The sequence below is a fragment of the Acinonyx jubatus genome, chromosome D1 (assembly GCF_027475565.1).
Source record: "Acinonyx jubatus isolate Ajub_Pintada_27869175 chromosome D1, VMU_Ajub_asm_v1.0, whole genome shotgun sequence".
In the NCBI taxonomy this organism is placed as follows: Eukaryota; Metazoa; Chordata; class Mammalia; order Carnivora; family Felidae; genus Acinonyx; species Acinonyx jubatus.
In genome coordinates this window covers 65,304,121-65,324,831 of record NC_069390.1, presented here as the reverse complement: position 1 = coordinate 65,324,831, position 20,711 = coordinate 65,304,121, and the positions used below count along the sequence as shown (strand labels likewise).

The 20,711-nt window shown below is 38.6% G+C and overlaps 1 protein-coding gene across 17 annotated transcripts in view; it reads left to right on the top strand.

The window, feature by feature from the left end:
• Positions 1 to 20,711, top strand: part of DLG2 (discs large MAGUK scaffold protein 2) — a 2,057,646-nt gene that overhangs the window by 1,674,310 nt on the left and 362,625 nt on the right. For all 17 annotated transcript variants that reach the window (XM_053202597.1, XM_027039894.2, XM_053202582.1 and 14 more), the window contains one exon: positions 4,707 to 4,775. In XM_053202597.1, the coding sequence (XP_053058572.1) occupies positions 4,707 to 4,775 (69 nt within the window). The remainder of the gene's footprint in view (positions 1 to 4,706; positions 4,776 to 20,711) is intronic.

Genomic DNA, 20,711 nt, shown 5'->3' with positions numbered 1-20,711 from the left:
AGTGATCTTCAGTGAGATTCAGCATTTCTTGACAAAATATGTTGGATCCTCTGTCTGAACTATCCACAGAGCTTTGCTTTCATCTTTCTGTAAGGCAACATGATTTTTCTTAAAGAGCAAGCACTTTAGAGCCAGCAAACATGGGTTCTACTCTTGCTACCTACTAGTTGTGAGACCTTGGTCTTTAACTTCCTTCAAAAATTAGCATAATGGCTAGTCTCAATGTTGTTATAAAGTTTGAAAGAGGGAATGGGGTCTTACAGATAGATGGAACCCAACCCATGGTTTTCATCATTTGAAAAGGCATTTATGAAGCACATTCTGTGAGTCAGCCCTGAGATGAGAATGTACAAATGGATAATTCCCACTCCTTGCTCTGAAAACATACATGACTTAGCAGAAAGAAAAAAAAAGACATGAAAATAAATGGTGGTGATTCTCAGTCCTGGGGGCTATTTTGGCTGTGTGATAAAAATGGGATGGTGCATAGAGCACTGTGTCAACTGTGTTGGGGAGGTGAGGGAGGCATATCATCGAATGCTTTTCTGAATAGATGTTTCAAAGTATCTAGAAAAATGATAGGAAAATGATGACCATAAGACAAAGACATTCTGAACACTTAGCACTCCAGTGTTAAAAAGCTTTAAATTTTAGCTGTTCTTTCCTGCTGTGATTCTTCCTATGTCAGTTCTCTGTCTGGAATTCCATCTGCTGGCCACTGCCTGAGGCGCTGAAAGGGCTAGGCAGTGGTCCCTGGGAATTTGTTAGTCATGGTAAAATTAGCCACACACTGTCTTTGTACTCAACAGTATGAAATGCACAGAACCTGCTTGGTCCCAAGGGGAAGATATTCGGGGGGCGGGGGAGTAAAAATATCAGTTGGGCCGCCTAGGTGGCTCAGTGGGTTAAGCATCTTACTCTTGATTTTGGCTCAGATCATGATCTCACAGTTTGTGGGAGTGAGCCCTATGTCAGGCTCTGCACTGACAATGTGGAACCTGCTTGGCATTCTCTCCTTCTCTCCTTCTCCCTCTCTCACTCTCTTTCTCTCTCTCTCTCTCTCTCTCTCTCTGCCTTCCCCTCCCCCATTCATGTGCACACTCTTTCTCTCTCAAAATAAACATTTTTTTTATAAAAATACCAGTTATTATCACTATCATGTAGCTCCTAATATGCTTTGCAACCATTCCCCATTCAAGTCCTGCTTACATATTTCCATCAGGGAATAACAAAAATTCCCTTGTGTCTGTAGGTCTTGACTAACAGATAATTCACTGTATTTGTCTTAGTAAAGTAAAAGGATAATTACATGTTGTAAAAGGCTCTGTTCGAAATTCACAGACTGAGAAACTGGCTGACTTTGCATGTGTAATGTAAAAGGACTCAAATTCTGTGAGTACTTCAAGGTGTCTTCCACATGTAATTTAAGTGTCACTAAAACTTTAAAAGAGACATTACTGGAATAATTTAAAGGAGAATAATAAAGTAATTAGTTTAAAGTAGTGATAAGTAAAATGAGATTACTGAATATTTCTTTGTTTTAATTATATGGGCTAGGCTAATGGTGAGGAAGCTATCAAGAATTCTAGTTACTCATTAATCTTGGTTAGCAAGCATCATTGATCTTTACCCAAGAATGACTGTTGGCACTTCCTAAACTAGTGGAATATATACAGTAAAGGAAGGGATTAAACAGTTTAAACAAAGAAATACCATTAGCAATTAAGCATATAGAAAAAATGGTCGTTTTCACTAATGAACACAGAAGTACTCATAAATCTGAAGTATCACTTTATACTTAACATTTTTTTTAATTATAATATCAGTGCCTCTAAGATTGTGGTGAAAGTGATGTTTATATATTTTATATTTTTTATTTGAAAATATATTAAATATAATAGGTAGAGAAGAGGTAATAAAATGGTACAAAACTTTTGAAAAGTAATTAATAACATAAATCAAGAACCTAGTAAATGTTGGGATGCCTGGGTGGCTCAGTCAGTTAAGCATCAGACTCTTCATTTCGGCTCAGGTCATGACCTCACAGTTTTGGGAGTTCGAGCCCCACATCTGGCTCTGCGCTCACAGCACAGAAACTCTCTCTCTGCCCCTCCCTCGCTCACATTATCTCTGTCTCTCTCAAAATAACTAAATAAGCTTTAACAACACCAACAAAAAGAACCTAGTAAATGTTTGCATTTGGGGAATATAGTCAAAGGAAATTGTCAAATAAGAAAAAGTAATTGGTATCAATATGGTCCTGCAGCATTGTTAATGATATTAAAACAGTAGAAAAAACCCAAATACCTAACCATAAAAGGATAGTTAAATAAATTATTATATATAATTATATAATTATAAATTATTATATAATATGCATTATATTATAATAGTAAATTATTATTATATGTTGAGAGGAAGTAACATTATATAACACCAAAATAATAATTATGGAATCCCTATAAAAAGGCTTAAATTATAATGTGAGGAACAAATGCAGGATGTAATCTTATATATGGTCCACGTATATATAAAATTACGTCAAGCACATGTGGACGTATAAAAAGTAAATAGCATAGTGTGGAAAGTACACACACTTGGCAACAAGACAGGCTTTAGTTTGAATTCTGGCTGATTTCTGATAAGTCATTAAAGTTCTGTGTGTCTTTTTTAATATATAAAATGTGGATACTCATACATACCTATAGAACAGCTGCAGTATTTAAATTAGATAATTCTGTAACGTATGATACAAGGTAATGGAATTATATGTGAGTTTTTAAAGCTTTTCCTTATTTTGATTTTGATTAATTTTATAGTATTTTTACAATAGAAAATGTATTTTAATTTGATATTTGTCACCAAACTTATATTCACAAATATACACTTTGGGGCAGTGACTAGATAGCTGAAAGAAGTGATCTAAGTAATTCTTATTTAGTACTAAATATGTTAAAGTAGACACACTGCTAAATCATATTAGTTCATCTACTTAACAAACACTTATGTAGTTTTACCATGTAACAGACACTGTTCTAAATATTGTATACCCTGAATCCTTGTAACAATCCCTGGAGGAAAGTACTATTACTATCCCAATCTCACAGGTAAGAAACTGATACACAGATACCGGTAGATATTGATCAAGGTCACATTGGTCCATGTGGTAGAGCTGGGATTTGAACTCAGGAAGTCTGGCTACATGGTCCAGCTCCTGAATGCTCTGCTGCTTTTCAACTGGTCAATCAAAACATGTTCAGTGAACATATATAGTGCTTGACACTGTGAAGGATGCCAGCAAACTTAGGACACAATCCTTAACTTAAAAAAACATTCTCTAGCTTTTAGCTACTGTCCCAAATTTTGCTCCCTCAACCTCACATAACTGTCATCCATGTCACAACTAAAAACTATTCACAGAGAGATACTGCTTCTCGTCCTTAATGACTGAAGTTCTGGGTGAAAATCTGTAGGCTACAGCTTGGCTCTCTGACAATGTTGGTGTTTTCAGAAGTATATGCTGAGAAATGGTGGAGCTGTCTATGTAAAAGTGTCTAACTGTTCTACAAACAGTGGACTCGGGTTCTCTTTATTCATATATTTGTGTATATACACCTTCATACCCTATACGTATATGTAACTAACATTACAACTAAGATATTAAATCAATACTGCAAACTAACATTACACACTGAAACACATTTTATAATACATTTTAACACATAGGAAATCCACAAAGCATTGCTTTTTGCTGTTGTCATTGTGCATATCTTAGACGAACCTCTCTCTAATCGAAGAGTATTCTGAGATTGCAAAGCACATTCTTACAAACTTGAAAAATTGTCACTAATTGGGAGATGAGACAACATGATGGTTAAGAATAATGGCTTTAAAATCAGTGTAGATGCCATCTCAAGCACAGGTATTTACCACATGACTTGGACAAGTTTCTAAACCTCTCTTTAGCTTAGTTTCTTCATCTGTTAATGGAGACAGTGCATACCTCATAGGATTGAGAGAAGTAAAAGATATAAACATACAAACTTAGAAAAATGACTCAGGCAATATAAGTGCCTAAGGAAGAATAAACATTATAATTCTTACTGCAACTGCTTATCCATAAGATAGGTCTTATTACCACGTGACCAAAACAAGATGTGGAATTACATTAAATTCTAAGGTTGGTATGCAACCATAAGTCTCATTTTTCAAGTTTTTGTGTTCATCCAGCAGCTGAATTGTTACTAATTTTACAGGTGTTACAAGTGTGAACTAAAATGAAAACTTATACTAATTAAATACTTCTGATGTTCAAATTCACTGTTTTAAACTTTGTTATAAAAAATGTTCTGCATTAAAAATGTAAGACACTACATTATGATGAAGTTTATATTTCTATGCTCTTGTCTCATTCCAAAGGGAAAAAATTACCTCTTATAAATATTTTGTTTCCATTAATGTCTGTCATTTGAAGTTTACTTCAAATGAATAATACATGTTGAAATCAAGTTTTAAAGAAATATTAACCCCTTATCTGGTAGAGTACTAAATTTTGTGGATGAGTCTACTAATCACCAAAGAATAGCCATTCAATCTCTACTGTATTTCTTTCAAGATGTGCCCCTTACTTGACAATAAGACTGATGAGAATGTGCAAAGACATTTTAAATAAATGATCTGTGTTTGTTTTTCTTTCTTTGTTGCAGTCATTCTCAGCACAGCACGGCAACCCGCCAGCCTTCCGTAACTCTCCAACGGGCCATCTCCCTGGAAGGGTAAGATAATAATATGGAGCCTTCTCTTAAACTAAACCGTGCAGCCTCATCACTTGAATGTAAAGAAATTTTCTTTATTTCTTCCTTTCTTTCTTCCTTCTTTCCTTCCTCCTTCCCTACCTACCTTCCTTCTTTCCTTAGCAAATATTTATAAAAACTTATGTTATATGCCAAGTACTATGCTAGGTACAATGTTTAACAAGACACATAAGATCTCTTCTTTCCCTTCAGAACTCTTATTGTCTGGTGGGAGGGGCAGAAATACAGACACAAATTTGTATCCTGTGTAACCATCACAAAGAGAGGCATATAAGAGATTAAGGGAGGATCCAGGTTGGACACATGGATGAAAATGGGCATCAAAGGAGGGGGAAGCAGTTCAGGGTGGTTTCAGAGATTATATAACTCTCAAGCTGAGAACTGAAGCATCTGTGGATATTTGCCTGACAGACACTGGAAGTAAGGGTACTCTGAGCAGAAGAAAGGGCATGTGCAAAAACATGAATACATGAGCAAGCATGAGGTGTCATAAGGCCATTAAGTGATCAAGTGATGCAGCCTACAGTGTGTGAGACAGTGGAGCAGGAGATAAGAATGGAGATGTTGGCTGAGCAGGCTTACTTGTAGAGGACTTAGTGTTTTGTATTTCTGAATTCTCCAATCAGGTAAAAGCTGGAGAGGATGGAGGGAAGGGGCTAATATTTCCCTCTACTTGCTTGATAATTACAACAGGTTTAATTGAGAACATTTCATTGGTTAACTTATAAAAATTAAATCATTTTACTTTTCCAATCTCTGTTACCAAATTTGCTTCAAACCTATTTCTCGTTGACAGGAAGGCTTCCTTAATGACATTTCAATTCAAGCCTTTCTGTTTTAAAAGTTTGTTTTGTTCAGACCTCTGTCCCTCCTTCTAACTTAATTAGGGCTTGAGTTCCACCAGAATGTGGAGTTGACAGAGGTGTTGTCTTCTCCTTCTCACATCACCCTGTAGATTGTCATTTCTCTTAGATTTCTCCTCTGGTAGTATTGGGGCAAAAAAGGAAACTGGAAATGGAATTTCCTTATCATTCCACTATGGCCAGTCCCTTTTTCTTGGTTATCTCTGGTGATGTAGCCTGGATGGGTGGATAGCCAACCATGCACAGATGCTGGGAGACTCCCACAGCTCCCCCAGCCATGTGGTCTCTTGGATGACTCAGCTGTCTCTTCCACAGAACTCCTAGCAATGGCACACTGTGACTTACCATGCATGCACCACTGCCTGAGCCCTAGCAGTCCCTCCCATTCCTCCCAGAGTGCCCCTTTCTCATCTGTCCTCAGCAGCTTCAAACATGAGGCTTGCAGGCATGAGTGGCAGGTATCTTTCCTCCTCCTCAGGTTGAGCTTACCAGGGACAGTCCTTGCCTCTTCTCTCCCTGGCTGACCTTCTTGTCTTCACTGTCCAGGGTTCTTTTCCAACCTGGGTAGCAACAGGGCAATGCAGCAAATTCCATGGGTAAGTGGATATCCACCTAGGAAAGAGACATTGCTCTTTACTTCCTGGAAGAGTATAAATAGTATAAATACTTTTCAGAGTGCCCTTTCTTGCCCTCAGCTCAGGATGTCCCTAAACCCATAAGAAGGTGAGCAAAAGGAATGTGGCCTCTCCATAGTCACTGCACTCCCTGAAAAGGACACCTCCTTCCCCTGGTAGCCTGTCTTTTCTGTTTGTGATGGTAAAGAATGTCAAAGCACTTTTGTTCCTGTAGTAAACAAACAAAAACAGAGAGATAGGGGTGGTTGCTAAATATGAATTTAGTTTTGGAGAATTTAAGTAACTTTCTTCTCAACAGGGCAGTGTCTTAATTGTAACATTTGTTCTAGTTCACGAAAAAAAAACAAAAAAACAAAGGCAAAGTAAGTACTCAATCAATACTTCGCCGCATTTGGTTCTGTAGTAATATTGAAGGTGGTCTAGATTCTGGATTATAGCCAGAATCACTGAGTTTAAATCTGGGCTCAGGAACTTATGAGCTGGGTGATAGCAAATGGCTTGTTTTTTTTTGTTTGTTTGTTTTTTGTTTGTCTGTTTGTTTGTTTGATTTTATATGTTCAATTTCCTCATCTGTAAAATGTATTTCCTTACAGAGTTTTTCTCAATAATTAAAATTATATTTATTGTTTTTTATAATATTACTGGAATTATATGTGTATTTGCTATAGTATAGTATAATGTTCATTGCTGTTGTTATTGTTATTCATAACATATACTTAATTTATCAGGCGGGAGAGTTTCACATTTATATTAAATAAAGATTAGTTAAAACAGTCAGGGACTGGTGTCATCGCTACTTTAGAGAGACTTATTCCTATATACACAGGTAATGCTCATTTGTGGAAGCAATCCACATCATTGAGTTTGCTTCATTGTTGAGTTAATATTTATATACAAAAGTATTTTAATTGCCAAGATTATACTTAAATGCTTGTTAAACACATTAAAGAATAGTGTAAGCCTTTTCTACATATTGGCTTATCCTCAGCTCCAAAAGACAGAATATAGGACCTGCATAACAAATGCTCTTACATTTCTGGTATATATATCTGAGAAAGTTTAGGACAGAGAGACTACATAAACACATGAGAGGAAATAGTCTCCCCCAGCCTGTGAACAGTCTCCAGTTGGACTTGAGAATGTTCATCAGTCAGCACTTGTGACTGAACTCTCCATACCACCCCCATCGATTTCCCCTTTCTGGAAAGAGCCATAGTTTAGAAAAACTATTCCACAAAACTCACTGATCACCTTCTCCAAAGGACTGTGATCAGTTTTGAATTCTGCATGTTAAATCAGACATGGAGAGCTAGCATGGAAAGTACATCCAGAGTTAACAAAGGGATGGGACAACATTTTATCAAGGAAACATTGACAGGGTCAAGATTCTATGATTGGAAGAAGGGAGCTTATCATTAATGAGATTACATTCAAAATGTGCAACTTGTTGGGAATAAAAATAGTACATATTCATGGATAGTTCTTTAAGGGAAGAGAAAAGAAACTATCAAGTGCTTATTAGGCACCTGGTATGTTGTCATTCTCTCTCTCTCTCTCTCTCTCTCTCTCTCTCTCTCTCCTCATCCATTCATCTATCTTCTCTAATTTAATTCCAAAATAGTCTTATGAAATAGGCATCCTTTTTGTAAATCTTGATTCTCAGGAGGTTAGGTACTTTTCCCAAGGACACCTACATAGAAAGTAGCACAGTTTGGATTTGAAATCAAATTGGAGTCTGCTGTACAACAGTGCAGCATGAAAAGTCTTTATTGAGGCGGAGAGCTCTGGTCACACCATTCATAAAGCACTTTCAGGATAAGTGAGACATAGTGAAGAACTTCCTAGGGCTTTTATTTAAAAAATGATAAAGAACCAGAACTGACTCTAAATCTGGAAACCATTAAACAGAGCTAATAACCACCATTTGGGGTGGATCTGGAAGCCCATGTACATGCTACATGGCAGAGGTGTTGTTTGTGGTACAGGTGAGAGTGGGGAGCTGAGCTTCCCACTGGTCTCAACTTCACCTTCCTTGTTCCTTATGAAGACCTCCCTTGGCAGGGTGCAATATGGCTGTCATGCCACATATTGGTCATTAACACAGAGAGGATTCCCTCCAGCTGTTCTAAATAATGGCATTTTCTTCTAAAGCTATTTCAAATCTCTTCTTTCTTCTTACTCACAAAAGCTTATTAGCAGTTTGCCAATAAATATTGTTTTAGCCTTTTGCACTGTTTTCCACTTGAGTGAAATTACCTCTGTGATAACCACAACCACTAATGCTAATTCTCTGCTAATATGAGACCAAAGATGTGAAGGCCTTACCCTGACATCGTAAATGGAAGAGTGAGTCCTTTTATAAAAAACACAACTTGTAATCTCAGATATACTCCATTGTTTTAGCTGGTATAAAGCATTTTTCTTCATATCTAGTGAATCATGCAGTATGAAAAATACTGTTTTCCCTGCAATCATGGAAGGAAATAGAGTCTGGAATCAAAAAATTGGTTTCGAATCCTGCCCTCTTTGCCATCTGTTGTTGTCATTCTCAAAACAGGACCCTTACCCTCTCTAAGCATGAGTTTTCTCCACAACCAAGAGGAGAATAGCACAGGACTCACCAACTTTCTACAAAAGTAGCAGGTACATATTAGACCCTCAATAAGTACTAGTTGAATATATACTTATTCCAAGTGTTCTGAAAAAACAAAACTTTTCTTTTTATACCCACGATTAGCTTGAAGACCCACGTTGAACACCTGCTATTAAATATATATATGTATGTATATGTGTATACTGTATATGTGTGTATGTATATGTATATATATGTATTTATGTAAAGCATTTCTGGATATAAAATATTTGAGGCAGAAATAATTTTGTGCTGCAGGAATATTTAGAAGGGGATACCTCACTAATTCTCCACAAAGCCCAGAACACTAAAACTCATGCTCTAAGTGCTCAGCTGGCCAACAAATAGAGAGATAATGTGACATACAATCATTGTCACTGAGCCCATAGTGGGAAAGTAATTTTTCACTTTGCATAGGCCAATGGGTCTTTAACAGGATTCTCATTAAGGTGTTATACTGCTGAGTGCAGGCAATCAACTGAAATTGGAAATTTTCTTGCTTCAAAATTCTCTTTCCTAATGCTTTTGTGAAAAGCAACTACTTAGGATATTTTTTAAGTGAATGTACTTTAAAAGTCCATATGTTTATATATTTTTCACCTAAGTTGCTATTTACTTGACATAAAATAATTGGAGATATTTCAGATTTCCACTTAATTTGATCCATGAAGACAACAAAACTGTCTAATTGAGCCTCTACCTAGAGTTACTGCTGTTTTTTAAATCGATATCTGAATCATCTTTAACTATGCCAGACATGAGGAGGCAGAATAACATCCCCATTAACAGTGTGAGCTCCTTGCTTCAGGTTCAAGTTGACAGATACAGCCCACACCTGAATCTCTTCTTCCTCCTGAGACCCCATTAAAAGGACACTTAAAAGAATAAAGAAGAGACAATCCCATAATGGTAAAGGAAGTGGGAGAGGCATCAGAGGCCAAAAGATTCCCTCACACTTCTGGATGACAGCAGATGGTGGGGTATAGATGGATGAAATAGAGCAAAGCAGCCCCAACTTAGATCACCCAGGGAGGCAGGGCCATTGTGTTCTATGTAAATGCCATCTTCTAAAGTTGTTTCCAGGGATGCCACCCACAAAAAGGCCCACCACAGTGCAGCAGCATTGGATGCCTACAGCTCAGGAGGCGGCAGAACTGCCTAGCAAGCCCAGGAAATTCAGAGACTTCAGAACAGTGACAACAGATGGGCTGAGAGCAGAGTCTGAGAATAGGACTGAGGATACCCCTACTCAGCACACACACTCCTGATACAGAACAGCTACAAGGCAGTGACTTACCATCTGTCAGAAAATGAAGGCTCTTCTCTAAAGAAATAGAATTTCTTCTGAGGAACCTAGCTAAGCTAGTTTGCATGTAACCACACAGCAGAGCCCTTCATGGTATGCCAATTATAGGGACAGCTTTCAGGTTTGCTTGCCTAACCTGAAGTCTTTCAGTGGAAAAGACTTGCCCTTATCTGCAGCAGCCCCTACAGCCTTTCTACTACTTCATTCTTAAATATGAACAGCCAGCCATGAGTTACTGAACAGTTTAACAAAACCCATAAAATGACAAAAAAAAAAACAAAACCAACAATAAAATACACATACATAGAGAAAAACTATCCTCAAAGAAACATGTCATTCTGGTAACAAAATAGAATTTAAAGAAATACTCGCCTTATAAGCATATTGTTAACAATATGGAGGTAACCACTGGAATTAAAAGTGAAATGGTTACAAGTGATTACCTCTGGGAAACCAGGTAGGATTCTTAGGAAAGGGGACACAAGTTAAATTTTGAGGAACGTATTTGGAACAAGGTGGAGATTAAAAAAGGGAAATGATGTGCAAAAAACTAAAGTACTTGGCTAACACAGCCAAAACTAGGAAGTATCTACAGCTATCATGTAGCTTTCTCTCATCCACCAGAGGACATACACTTTGTTTTATCTTACTTTAGAAGATCATTCCAGCAACATCATAGAGGTACTTTTCCACTAACTGGCATTTTCACCTCAATGAAATAGCTGCTCTGTGAGGTGTTGACCACCTTTACAAGTAGCACTCAACAAGAAACCAGGTGACCCTCTTCATGAATATTATAGAAGGAATTGTTTACAGAGTGGATGGTTTGCCTAGTAGACCCTCACTAAAAATCTCTCCAAATAGAGAGGTCTGCGAGTATCCAAAGGATAACCAAGAAGCAGTCTTGTCTGTATACAAATACATCTAGGAGAAAAACCATCCTCTCAGGTTAACTGTTCGGTGTTAGTAGCATCATCATTCTTTCTTAGAGGGACTGGCCGGTCTTGATAAGAACAGCCATGAACCTATGTTTGACACAAGAGACCCCCTCGCCACACTCTAAGACCACTCTGGATTCTTGAGACCATGGCACCTTGGCACCACTGCAGCCAGAGAGCCTCTGGCATTCCCATGTTGGGTCTGAACAGGTGTGCTTCCAAGGAACACTCTGGGAACACAAGCTTGGCTGGAACCATTGGTTCTCTTGTCCTGTACCCATTTCCTTTTGACTTTATGGGAGCTTTTTTGCAGCTAACATGCTTCAGATTTTTCAGGATGATGCTGACTTAAAATAGTCTTGGTCTAAGTGCCCCGATATGTGGTTCCAAAACACATGGTCACTGTAGAAAGTGCAAGCATCATTGACCTGAGAACCAGGAGATCTGGGTTCTAGGTTCAGTTCTGCCACATCTTACTATGTGATTTTGAGCAGATCTTAGATACTTTCCAACTCTAACATTATAGAGTTTAATGATTTTTTGAAGATAGAAAAGTTTGGCTTCTGAATTTGTAAGAATATTTCCAAACATGAGGCCTAAAGGACCACTGGGCTTTAGATAGCTGGCCCTCAGGGGCAGTGGCTTGAGTCATCTCTGCCCACACACACTCACATATCCAGCCATCCTTCAGGATTCATAATCAATATGAATGGTCAATTTCTTCCTTACACAGAAGTCTGTCCAAAACATTTCCGTGCCCTGATCTCAAAAGCAATACTAGGCAGTGTTTCCCAGAGTAACTGAGAGGAGCCTGGTATGCTGAGAAGTACACTGAACTACTTTCAGACTTGAAGGGGAAGCTTTATTCAGGTTATTAGTTGCTGGGATCCCTGGTCAAAAATACAAACCTTTGTTAACCACAGAAATGTAATTGACCTCACCAAAACAGGGGGCCAAGTTGGGTTAAGTGGAGAGAATTTTTGTGTATGTTTAGAATGCATTGAGAGAGTGTATATAGTTCTTGCCCTCTTCTTTATTTTGTTCTCCTGATAGCTGAAGAGTTTACTGAGAGAGAATATAGGAAAATTAAAAATACAGCAACTAGGGGCACCTGGGTGGCTCAGTCGGTTAAATGTATGACTCTTGGTTTCGGCTCAGATCCTGATCTCACGGTTTTGTGAGTTTGAGGCCCATGTTGGGCTCCGTGCTGGCAGTGAGGGGCCTGCTTGGGATTCTCCTTCTCTCTTTCTCTGTCCCTTCCCCACTTGTGCTGTCTCTGTCTCAAAATAAACAAATAAACTTAAAAAAATTTTTTTTTAATATAGCAACTAGGTGATATTTAGAAATGCTTGGAAGAAATCAAAATTGCTCCTGACTCCTCCAAAAATATTTTTGCTTGTGATTTATAGTGCAGTAAAGACAGACTAGCCTCTTGGGTCAGAGTGCCAGCCTCACTTTTGTTGCTAGGTCACCTGCTGGGGGATCCTAGCTGTGGGGAAGAAAGAAGGGAGTTTACAGACCCCTCCTTTCATCTCGAGAGGGAAAAGGGACCTTCAGATCTTAAACCTCAGAGGACCCATTAGAAATTAATCCGAACAGTGGATAATTCCAGAGTGTATGTTTCCTGTAGTTCACACCGTATGTTTGCTTTTCATTTCTCCTCATGTCCCTGCAGTTTCCTCCTCTGCTCCCAGTGGAGCTGTCAGCTGATTCTCCTTAGCCCCATTTCTACTAGCCTACTGCTCCTTTTTTCCATTTCCTTACTTGATAAGACATTCCTTTCCCAGGCCTTGTAATCTTTCTTCCTTACACGTGTGGAACTGAAAGTATAAAAGGTGTCATCACAACAAACTCTAAGGATTGCCAAAAATTTATCAGTGTTGACAAAATGCTGAGGCTGCAGAGAACTAGGGCATGTATGTGGGCTGCCAATTCATGGGATGCTAACTCTTTCCCAGGGCCTGGGTTTCTGATGCCATCTGCTGTTGAAATAAAAACTGTGGGAAAAAATAAAAACAGAAAAATGCCCACTTCCCTGGATATGACAGATAAAATTTCTCAAATTTGGAATGTCAAGTAAAATATCAACATAGATTTTGGGAGGTGACCTTGAGGATCTAGATTTATATATTTTTTCAGCTAAAGACTTATGAGCATTACTATTCCATCAGAGAAAGTCTCCCTTAAAGCAATGAAATAAGAAAGACATAAAGAGTATACAGCACTCCAACACAAATGCAGGCCATTTGGAGACACAGACTGCAGAGCCCAAAGAGGATATCTTCTGTATTCAAATGCTAAATATATAACATTAAATATTACCTATTTAATAGTAGGTGATATGTTTTAGGAGCCTTATGTGGATCTCATCTAGTTCTGATAACAGTTATTGTTTATGGGCACATTATCCCACTTTATGGTTGGACACAATGAGGCTTTGAGGAGTTAAGGGTGCCGCCCAAGGTCACAGAGCTAGTAGGTGGCAGAACTGAGATTTAAACCCACATTTTAAAATCACCACCTTTCCCTGCCCTCTCAGAATTATAGGTGTTTTATTATTACAAATTGGCCAATTTGGAGGCCTAAGTAAGCTGTTGAAATACAGTGTGGAATTCAATATGATACCTGGGGTTTGGGAGGTTTTTGTCATGATAGGCATTGTCAAAAATCCAGTTTTCATATAAGAACATAAACAAAAATAGCACAAGCACCTAATGGTGACTTCACTTATCTTGAAATGTGCTGAATTGGAAGTGGAGGAATGATATTTCTATACTCTTGGCATCTGTTTTACCCAGCAGGACTAGGAAGAAAGCCGGGGTGACAGGTCAGGAGTCTGGTTATCAAGGGCTGCTGGGCTATCCTCTGTGGTGCCCTTGCACATGGAAGATATTCATAGCCAAGCAGCTGGAATTTATTTTAGAGGGACGCCACAGAATCCACTAGGGAATTTGGTTTGGGTGTCTGTTTTTTAGTAAATCTTCTTTTCTGTGCATAGTTCAATGCCAATGTGATTATTTATCCTGCATGTTTTCCTTGGAAACCTTTTTAGTTTTTAATAAAGTGTTTTAATAAAGGGCTCAAAGTAAGTGATGAATAAACTTCCTCCTTATTATTGTATAATTAAACATACTCAAAAACCAGTGTGATACAGAATATTCAACTAGAAAATTGCCCCTCTTCATCAATACTCCTAATTATTAATGCTATGGGGCACCTGGGTGGCTCAGTCAGTAAGCGTCCGACTTCAGCTCCAGTCACGATCTCACAGTTTGTGAGTTCAAGCCCTGCGTCGGGCTCTGTGCTGACAGCTCAGAGCCTGGAGCCTGCTTCGGATTCTGTGTCTCCCTCTCTCTGCTCCTCTCCCACTCACACTCTGTCTCTCTCTCTCAAAAATAAATAAACATTAAAAAATAAATAAATAAATAAATAAATAAATAAATAAATAAATAAATTATTAATGCTAATAATAATATGATCATCCATGATGTTGATTGAGATGGCATTGAAGAGCTAGTTAACATACTGAGTGACAGGGTGTCTGGGTGCCTCAGTCAGTTAAGCATGGTTTGTGGGTTCGAGCCCCACTCCAGGCTCTTGCCAACAGCATGGAGCCTGCTTTGGATCCTCCCTCTACCTCTCTCTCTGCCCCTCCCCTGTACTCTTTCTCTCTCTCTCTCTCTCTCTCTCTCTCTCTCTCTTTCTCTCTGTCTCTGTTTCTTCTCTCAAAAATAAATAAACATTTAACATAATGAACGAAGGAGGAATTTTTTAAAAAGCACCCAGTCATAGGTCTGTCAACCTATTAAAAATGAATGTAGGAAACCTATTCTATGACAGGATTTAGCTGCCCAAACTGGCAGAAAGACTTAACAGTCACAAATCTCCCAGTTGTAATCCTGGCCACCAACTTATTATCATACCAATATCCCTCTTTGAATGCTGCCCTTTTTCTTCTATCTCTCTAGTATTAAGGCTACTCTTACCAAGTTGCATGAGTTTGTGCCCAATCAATAAAATTAATTGGGAATATGATGATGAGCCCTGCAGACACTACCTCTGCCCCCTGTCTGGCAGGGAGAAGCAGCTATTAATCAAATAATCACACAAACGAATGTAAATCTGTGACTATGCCAAGTACTGTGAAAAACTGGCCTATGATGCCCTGAGTGCCTGTAATAGGGGATCTGTAATAGGGTACCAGGAGGTCAGGGATGTCATAGAAGGCTCTCACCTTAACAATGAGGAGACCTTAACCAGGCAAAGAGAAAGTACCATCATTAATGACGGCACAGGCAGTGATTACAAATCTGTCTGGATGTATTTCTGAGCTGAACACTGACTAGGGCAACATGAAGTCAGTAGAGCTTGCCATTTAGAGATTTATAATGAGGAGGCTGACTCATGGTTGACTGTCTCCCCCAGAGAGGCTGTCAGATGGAGGCTTGCAGTTGTTTTATCAGAACTACATGGTCTGCATAGATGTGATTTTCTGAATCCCTTCTCTCGTCAGTTCTGCTGGGGCCTTGGCTTTTGTTTGATGTGTTGGTCTGCTTGTTTATCTGCCTGTGTGCCAGAACTCTAAAATCTTTCCTTGCCCCTGCTGCTTCCTATACTTCTCTTCTTCTATCTTCTTTCCCTGGTCCCTCTTACTTTGTTTTTTCCTCTCCTCTTTTCTCCATAAACTCCCTCCTCCTTTTCTTTTAGTCTTGATTCTGCATCCATTTCTTCTTCTTTTTTTTTCCCCCTCTTTCCTTCTGCTATCCATCCTGAAAGTACTAGGCTCATGTTTGTCCAGGGCATTATAATTTACAAAGAAATCTCATGGATGTTATTCTATTTGACCCCAATAACAATTTCATAAGAGAGCCTGAATAAGAATCATTTATCCTGTTTGCAGATCTGTCATGAGATAGGTGACTTCCTCAAGATTGCACATCTGGGAAAAGGAGGAGCTTTGACTGCAAACCGGATGCTTATCATTCAGCCCCACATTGACATCACTAGACCGTCCTACCTGAAAACAAATGTTGAAGACATCCCAACCACGTCTTTTAGTCTTATTGACAGAGGCAGTCCTTCTTTGCCCTGTCTTTATCATTCACAAAAATGAGTCTAGACAGAAGTTGCGGTCAGAGAGGTTTTCTGGTTGCTCATTTATCACCTGAGCAGGAATAGCCTCAGTCTCATCTGTTGAATATTTACTGGACATTGCATTTGACCTTGAATTGAACCCCTTGTAAAGAATGATTTTCATTATATTTTTACCTTGCCTGGCTGTGATCTGGGAGATGGGATGGCTTCAGAAAGCAGGGAATGAAAAAGATAGCTTTGAGTATCATTTATCAGCCTTCATTGGATTACTCATCTTGAGACATCCATCTTTATATATCCAACTGAATCTGGTGTTTTTCTCTGCATATATCGCTAATCCCTCAGAGACTCTCAAATTCCATTAGGGTATTTGTTTACTTCCTCTTCCTGGCCAATTATAAAGAGTTTAAAGAAAGAGCACATCCATATCCTATGCCACCAGCCAGATGCCCCTCTATTACCAGAAAAGCAGCCAGTGGTCTTTATCCTTTATTTAATCTCTCTGCTGATTTCCAGTCCTGGAAATGTTTACTCTACTGAATATGCTTTTAAGATGTCAGTCAGCAACCTTTATTGACTGATGGATCACACTTGGTAAAGTCTCCTGCTGGTTACATATAAAGTCATACTGCTCAGGGACAATTGTGCAGGAGACAAGCACCACCCATCCATTCTTTCAATTAGTTGTTGATTTGACTGATGTACCTTTCATTCATTCCTGCATTCAACTAAGTATTCACTGAATGCCCAATATGTACCTCACTGTAGTGAGGAATTTAATATAATGAAGAAGAAGAAAGGTTCAGTTCCTGCTTTTGAGGAGCACACATTCTAGTGGGGTGACACGATGTTGATAGTTGCAATAATTTGCTGAGCTTGTATGTTTGTAGTTTTAGAACAAAAGAACAAGCAGCTGATTTGGGGAAAACCAGTAGTGATGTTGGGACACGGTTATGAGTGTTTTTATCAAGGGACTACCAAACCCAAAGGGAAAAGGTACTGTCTCCAGACTGAGGAAATTCCATACTCACATGGGCTGGTAGAAGAAGTCGGGAATTTTAATTTTAAGCACAGGTCTATAAAAGCTACACGGAAGGGTAGAAGGGAGCCATGCTTGTCACAGCCTTTTAATTCTGAAAATAGAAATTCTCCTGTGATCAAGCATCAATTATGCACATTGATGGGAAATCGCATTTCAGTATCAATGTTACATGATATTTAAATGTTTATACAAACCTATATTTAGATGTTTACACAAACATCTCTCCACTTACAGTGATTTTTTTTCTGCACCCCTGAAATGCTTGCTTGTCCTCAATTTCCTCTCCTTGGTATAGCAGCCTGGTGTAATTTAAAGAACATGATGTTTTGATTTCTCTCTACTTTTATTTAAATACTGGCTCTTACTAATTTTATCAACTTGAGCTCTTACTGAACCTCTCTGAGCCTGTTTCTTTAATCTGTAAAGACTAATAACTACTTCATAAAATTGTTTCGAGAATTTATTTTTTTAAATATGTAAACATCTTAGCATAGTTCTTAACAAGCACTAGGTACTGAGTAGGAGTTAGTTCTCCTCTTTTCTCCTTCCCTATATTCCATCTGCCCCTTCTCTTTCTGATATGCTAGAACCTCTTCCCTCTTTCCCAAACCAGGAATCAATAAAGTTTCCATTCATTGTTCATTTAACAAAAATTTCCTGTGAACCTCTCTTGTGCCCTCAGGGAGATACAGTCAGTATTGTGGAAGACAGCCCAGTATATGGTAGGAAAACAAAGAGGAGAGAGTAGGCCCTTTTTAGAAACAGACACCCTAAGTCCAAAAGCCCTTCTAGACCCAAGAAAAGCATTTCTTAATGGCAGACTCTCAGAAAGTATAGCAGATGAGAAAAGAATACTTTGGGGTAAAGTGTCACCTTATCCCACCTCCTTATTTTACGTATGACAGAATAAGTTCAGAGCCATGCACATGTATACTAGCTCACATACATGCACACATGTCCACTCCTTCCATACACCTCCTCTCCAGTGATTTCCATTACATTCAGTGGTTTATAGGCAACTATTACATATATATCCCCCAGGATCCCTTCTTGATTGCCCATATCATAGATCAAATCTCTGCCACACAACTTAATGCTTGGAATTTTCCCCTTGTTTCATATGTAAGAGTTTCTCTACTAGGCTCACAACTCCTAAGGTTGCTTCTAGGTCCCATCTCATTACATAATTATGAAACAGGTTCTCAGACACAGACCATGTTTAACAAATGATGATTTGTTACATTTCCTTCTCCTACTATGACCTGAGGAATAGGGAATTCACTCTCCCTGAGTGACTGATTTTCTCCACTTCTCATCCTTGTTTTCCTAGAGGAGATAAGCCAACTGATCATTATTCTTTTCCTCTCCGTGTGTAGTTGTGTATGATAGTGGAAGCCACAGAGGCTCTTGTAGACAATCAGAAGTATGAATACTGCTGCCACCACTTTTAGCTGGCTGATATTAGACAAGAAACTTAACCTTTCCAAACCTCAGTTTTCTCATCTTCAAATGAGGAACATAATACCTGACTTACAGGGACACCGTAAGGATTAAAGAGTCTTAACTCTTCATACATGTTGGTGATTATAATTAAATTTAAAGCTCACCTCACTAACCAAAATATAAATTTGTATTATGTTCAGGTATGAAAAAGACCAAGGGTGATGGTAGTAGTTTATTCCCTCTTAGCAAATGGATTATGTATTTCATGGCCTATTTAGGTGCGTTGAATGTGTTATGGTTTACAAAGTTACAGGAGTGCTGGAGAACTATCTTTCTATCTATCTAAATAACTAACCCTATATAAACACCCTTGGGACGAAAGAACCATGGCTGTCAAAGGTTGAGTTCTGTGTGTTTGTAGAGAGTGGCCTTCCAATATTCTCCTAGTTTTAATTTATTTGGGAGACATCCTCAATTTGAGGGAAAAAAAGCTAACACGAGAATTAAAGTTCCCCAATATCTAAGCTATTACCATGTCCGGCTATCTACTTTCCATATGGGGGAACTATCTGAGTCCAGAGATAGGCAAGAGATTTTCCAAGGCCACACTAAAGTCAAGACCAGGATTCAGTCTCCTAATATCCTGGCCACCCCTCTTTCCAGAGGAGAATGAGGATGAACAAGAGTCTTCCTCTGGTTATTCTTTTCTCACTTCGTCATGTTTTCTCTGTATTAATCTTTCATCTAAGAATTAGATAAGGTTTATTGAGCTTCCTAGAAATGTGTGACTTTAGTGCTAAGATGTAAAGATTATGGCTTAAGTGACATATCCAAGCACCAAGAAACCCAAATCAAATCGAAATGGTGATTGTGGCACCATTGTGGATCATTTGTAGGATTCATGAGTTTAAGACATTATAATACCCTACTGAAGATGTAGACATACCAAAATGAAGGAGACAGATTCACTTAGAGCTTTTTGTTTCTGTTGTGATCATTGTTGTTTTGTTTTTAGAGGGTCTTTTGCCTGGAGAGTGAAAAGTTACTGGGAAACAGGAGTGATTTTAGGAGAAAATTGGGGGGAAGAGATGTAAAATATCAGAAGTATTTGCCCTGTACAGTGCTGATCCTGTGACTTCCCATTAAGCCATTTCTTGTCTTTCATATAACCTTCAGTATCAGGTCAGGTGTGGCAAGAATTCTACACTGGGCTTTTAGACCCCTGTATGATGGAACTCACACTCTGCAAATGGGCACATGGGGTGTTTTTGGTTCCCCATCGCCACTCCTCTACACCGAGTGTTCTTATCCCTTTGCTACCCTCCTGTTTTTTTGTTCCCAGTGTTACAACTTTTTTTTTTTTAATCAAAACCCGCTCTTAGGACCACCTCATTTGCACTGAGATATAGGTTTCTTCTAGGTTTCATTCCACAGTCATTTATTGAACATGTTCTTTGTGCCAGGTATTTTACCAGGTACTAGGGACACAAGAACTAATGAAAGGAAGTTCATATCTATTAGGCACTTTCTAGATATCAGACACTAACTCACAAAGTGAACATGACACTCAAGAATATCAGAGTCAAGCAGAAAAAGCAAGCATACAATAAATGGTCATCATTATAGAAGATTGCAATCTTAGCTTACTGACCTAATAATTGCCAGTTAACTCTTCTGATCTACCACTATATTGTAAACTCCTGGGAAGCAGAAACTGCTTTATGGTTATAATTCCAGCCCCAATGGAGCTCCACTAAAGTATAGAGGATTCTAAACACATAATTGTTAAACAGATACAGAGATAAAGTATGATGATTAGGACAGTCCATATGTGAGTCCAGTGCAGTGCAATTCTATTGGAGCTAGTGTTAGAGCTAAGGAAAGCAAAGGTTAAAGTCAGGAAGAAAGAAATGGAGCCTCCCAAGCATACAAAGGGAAGGAGCC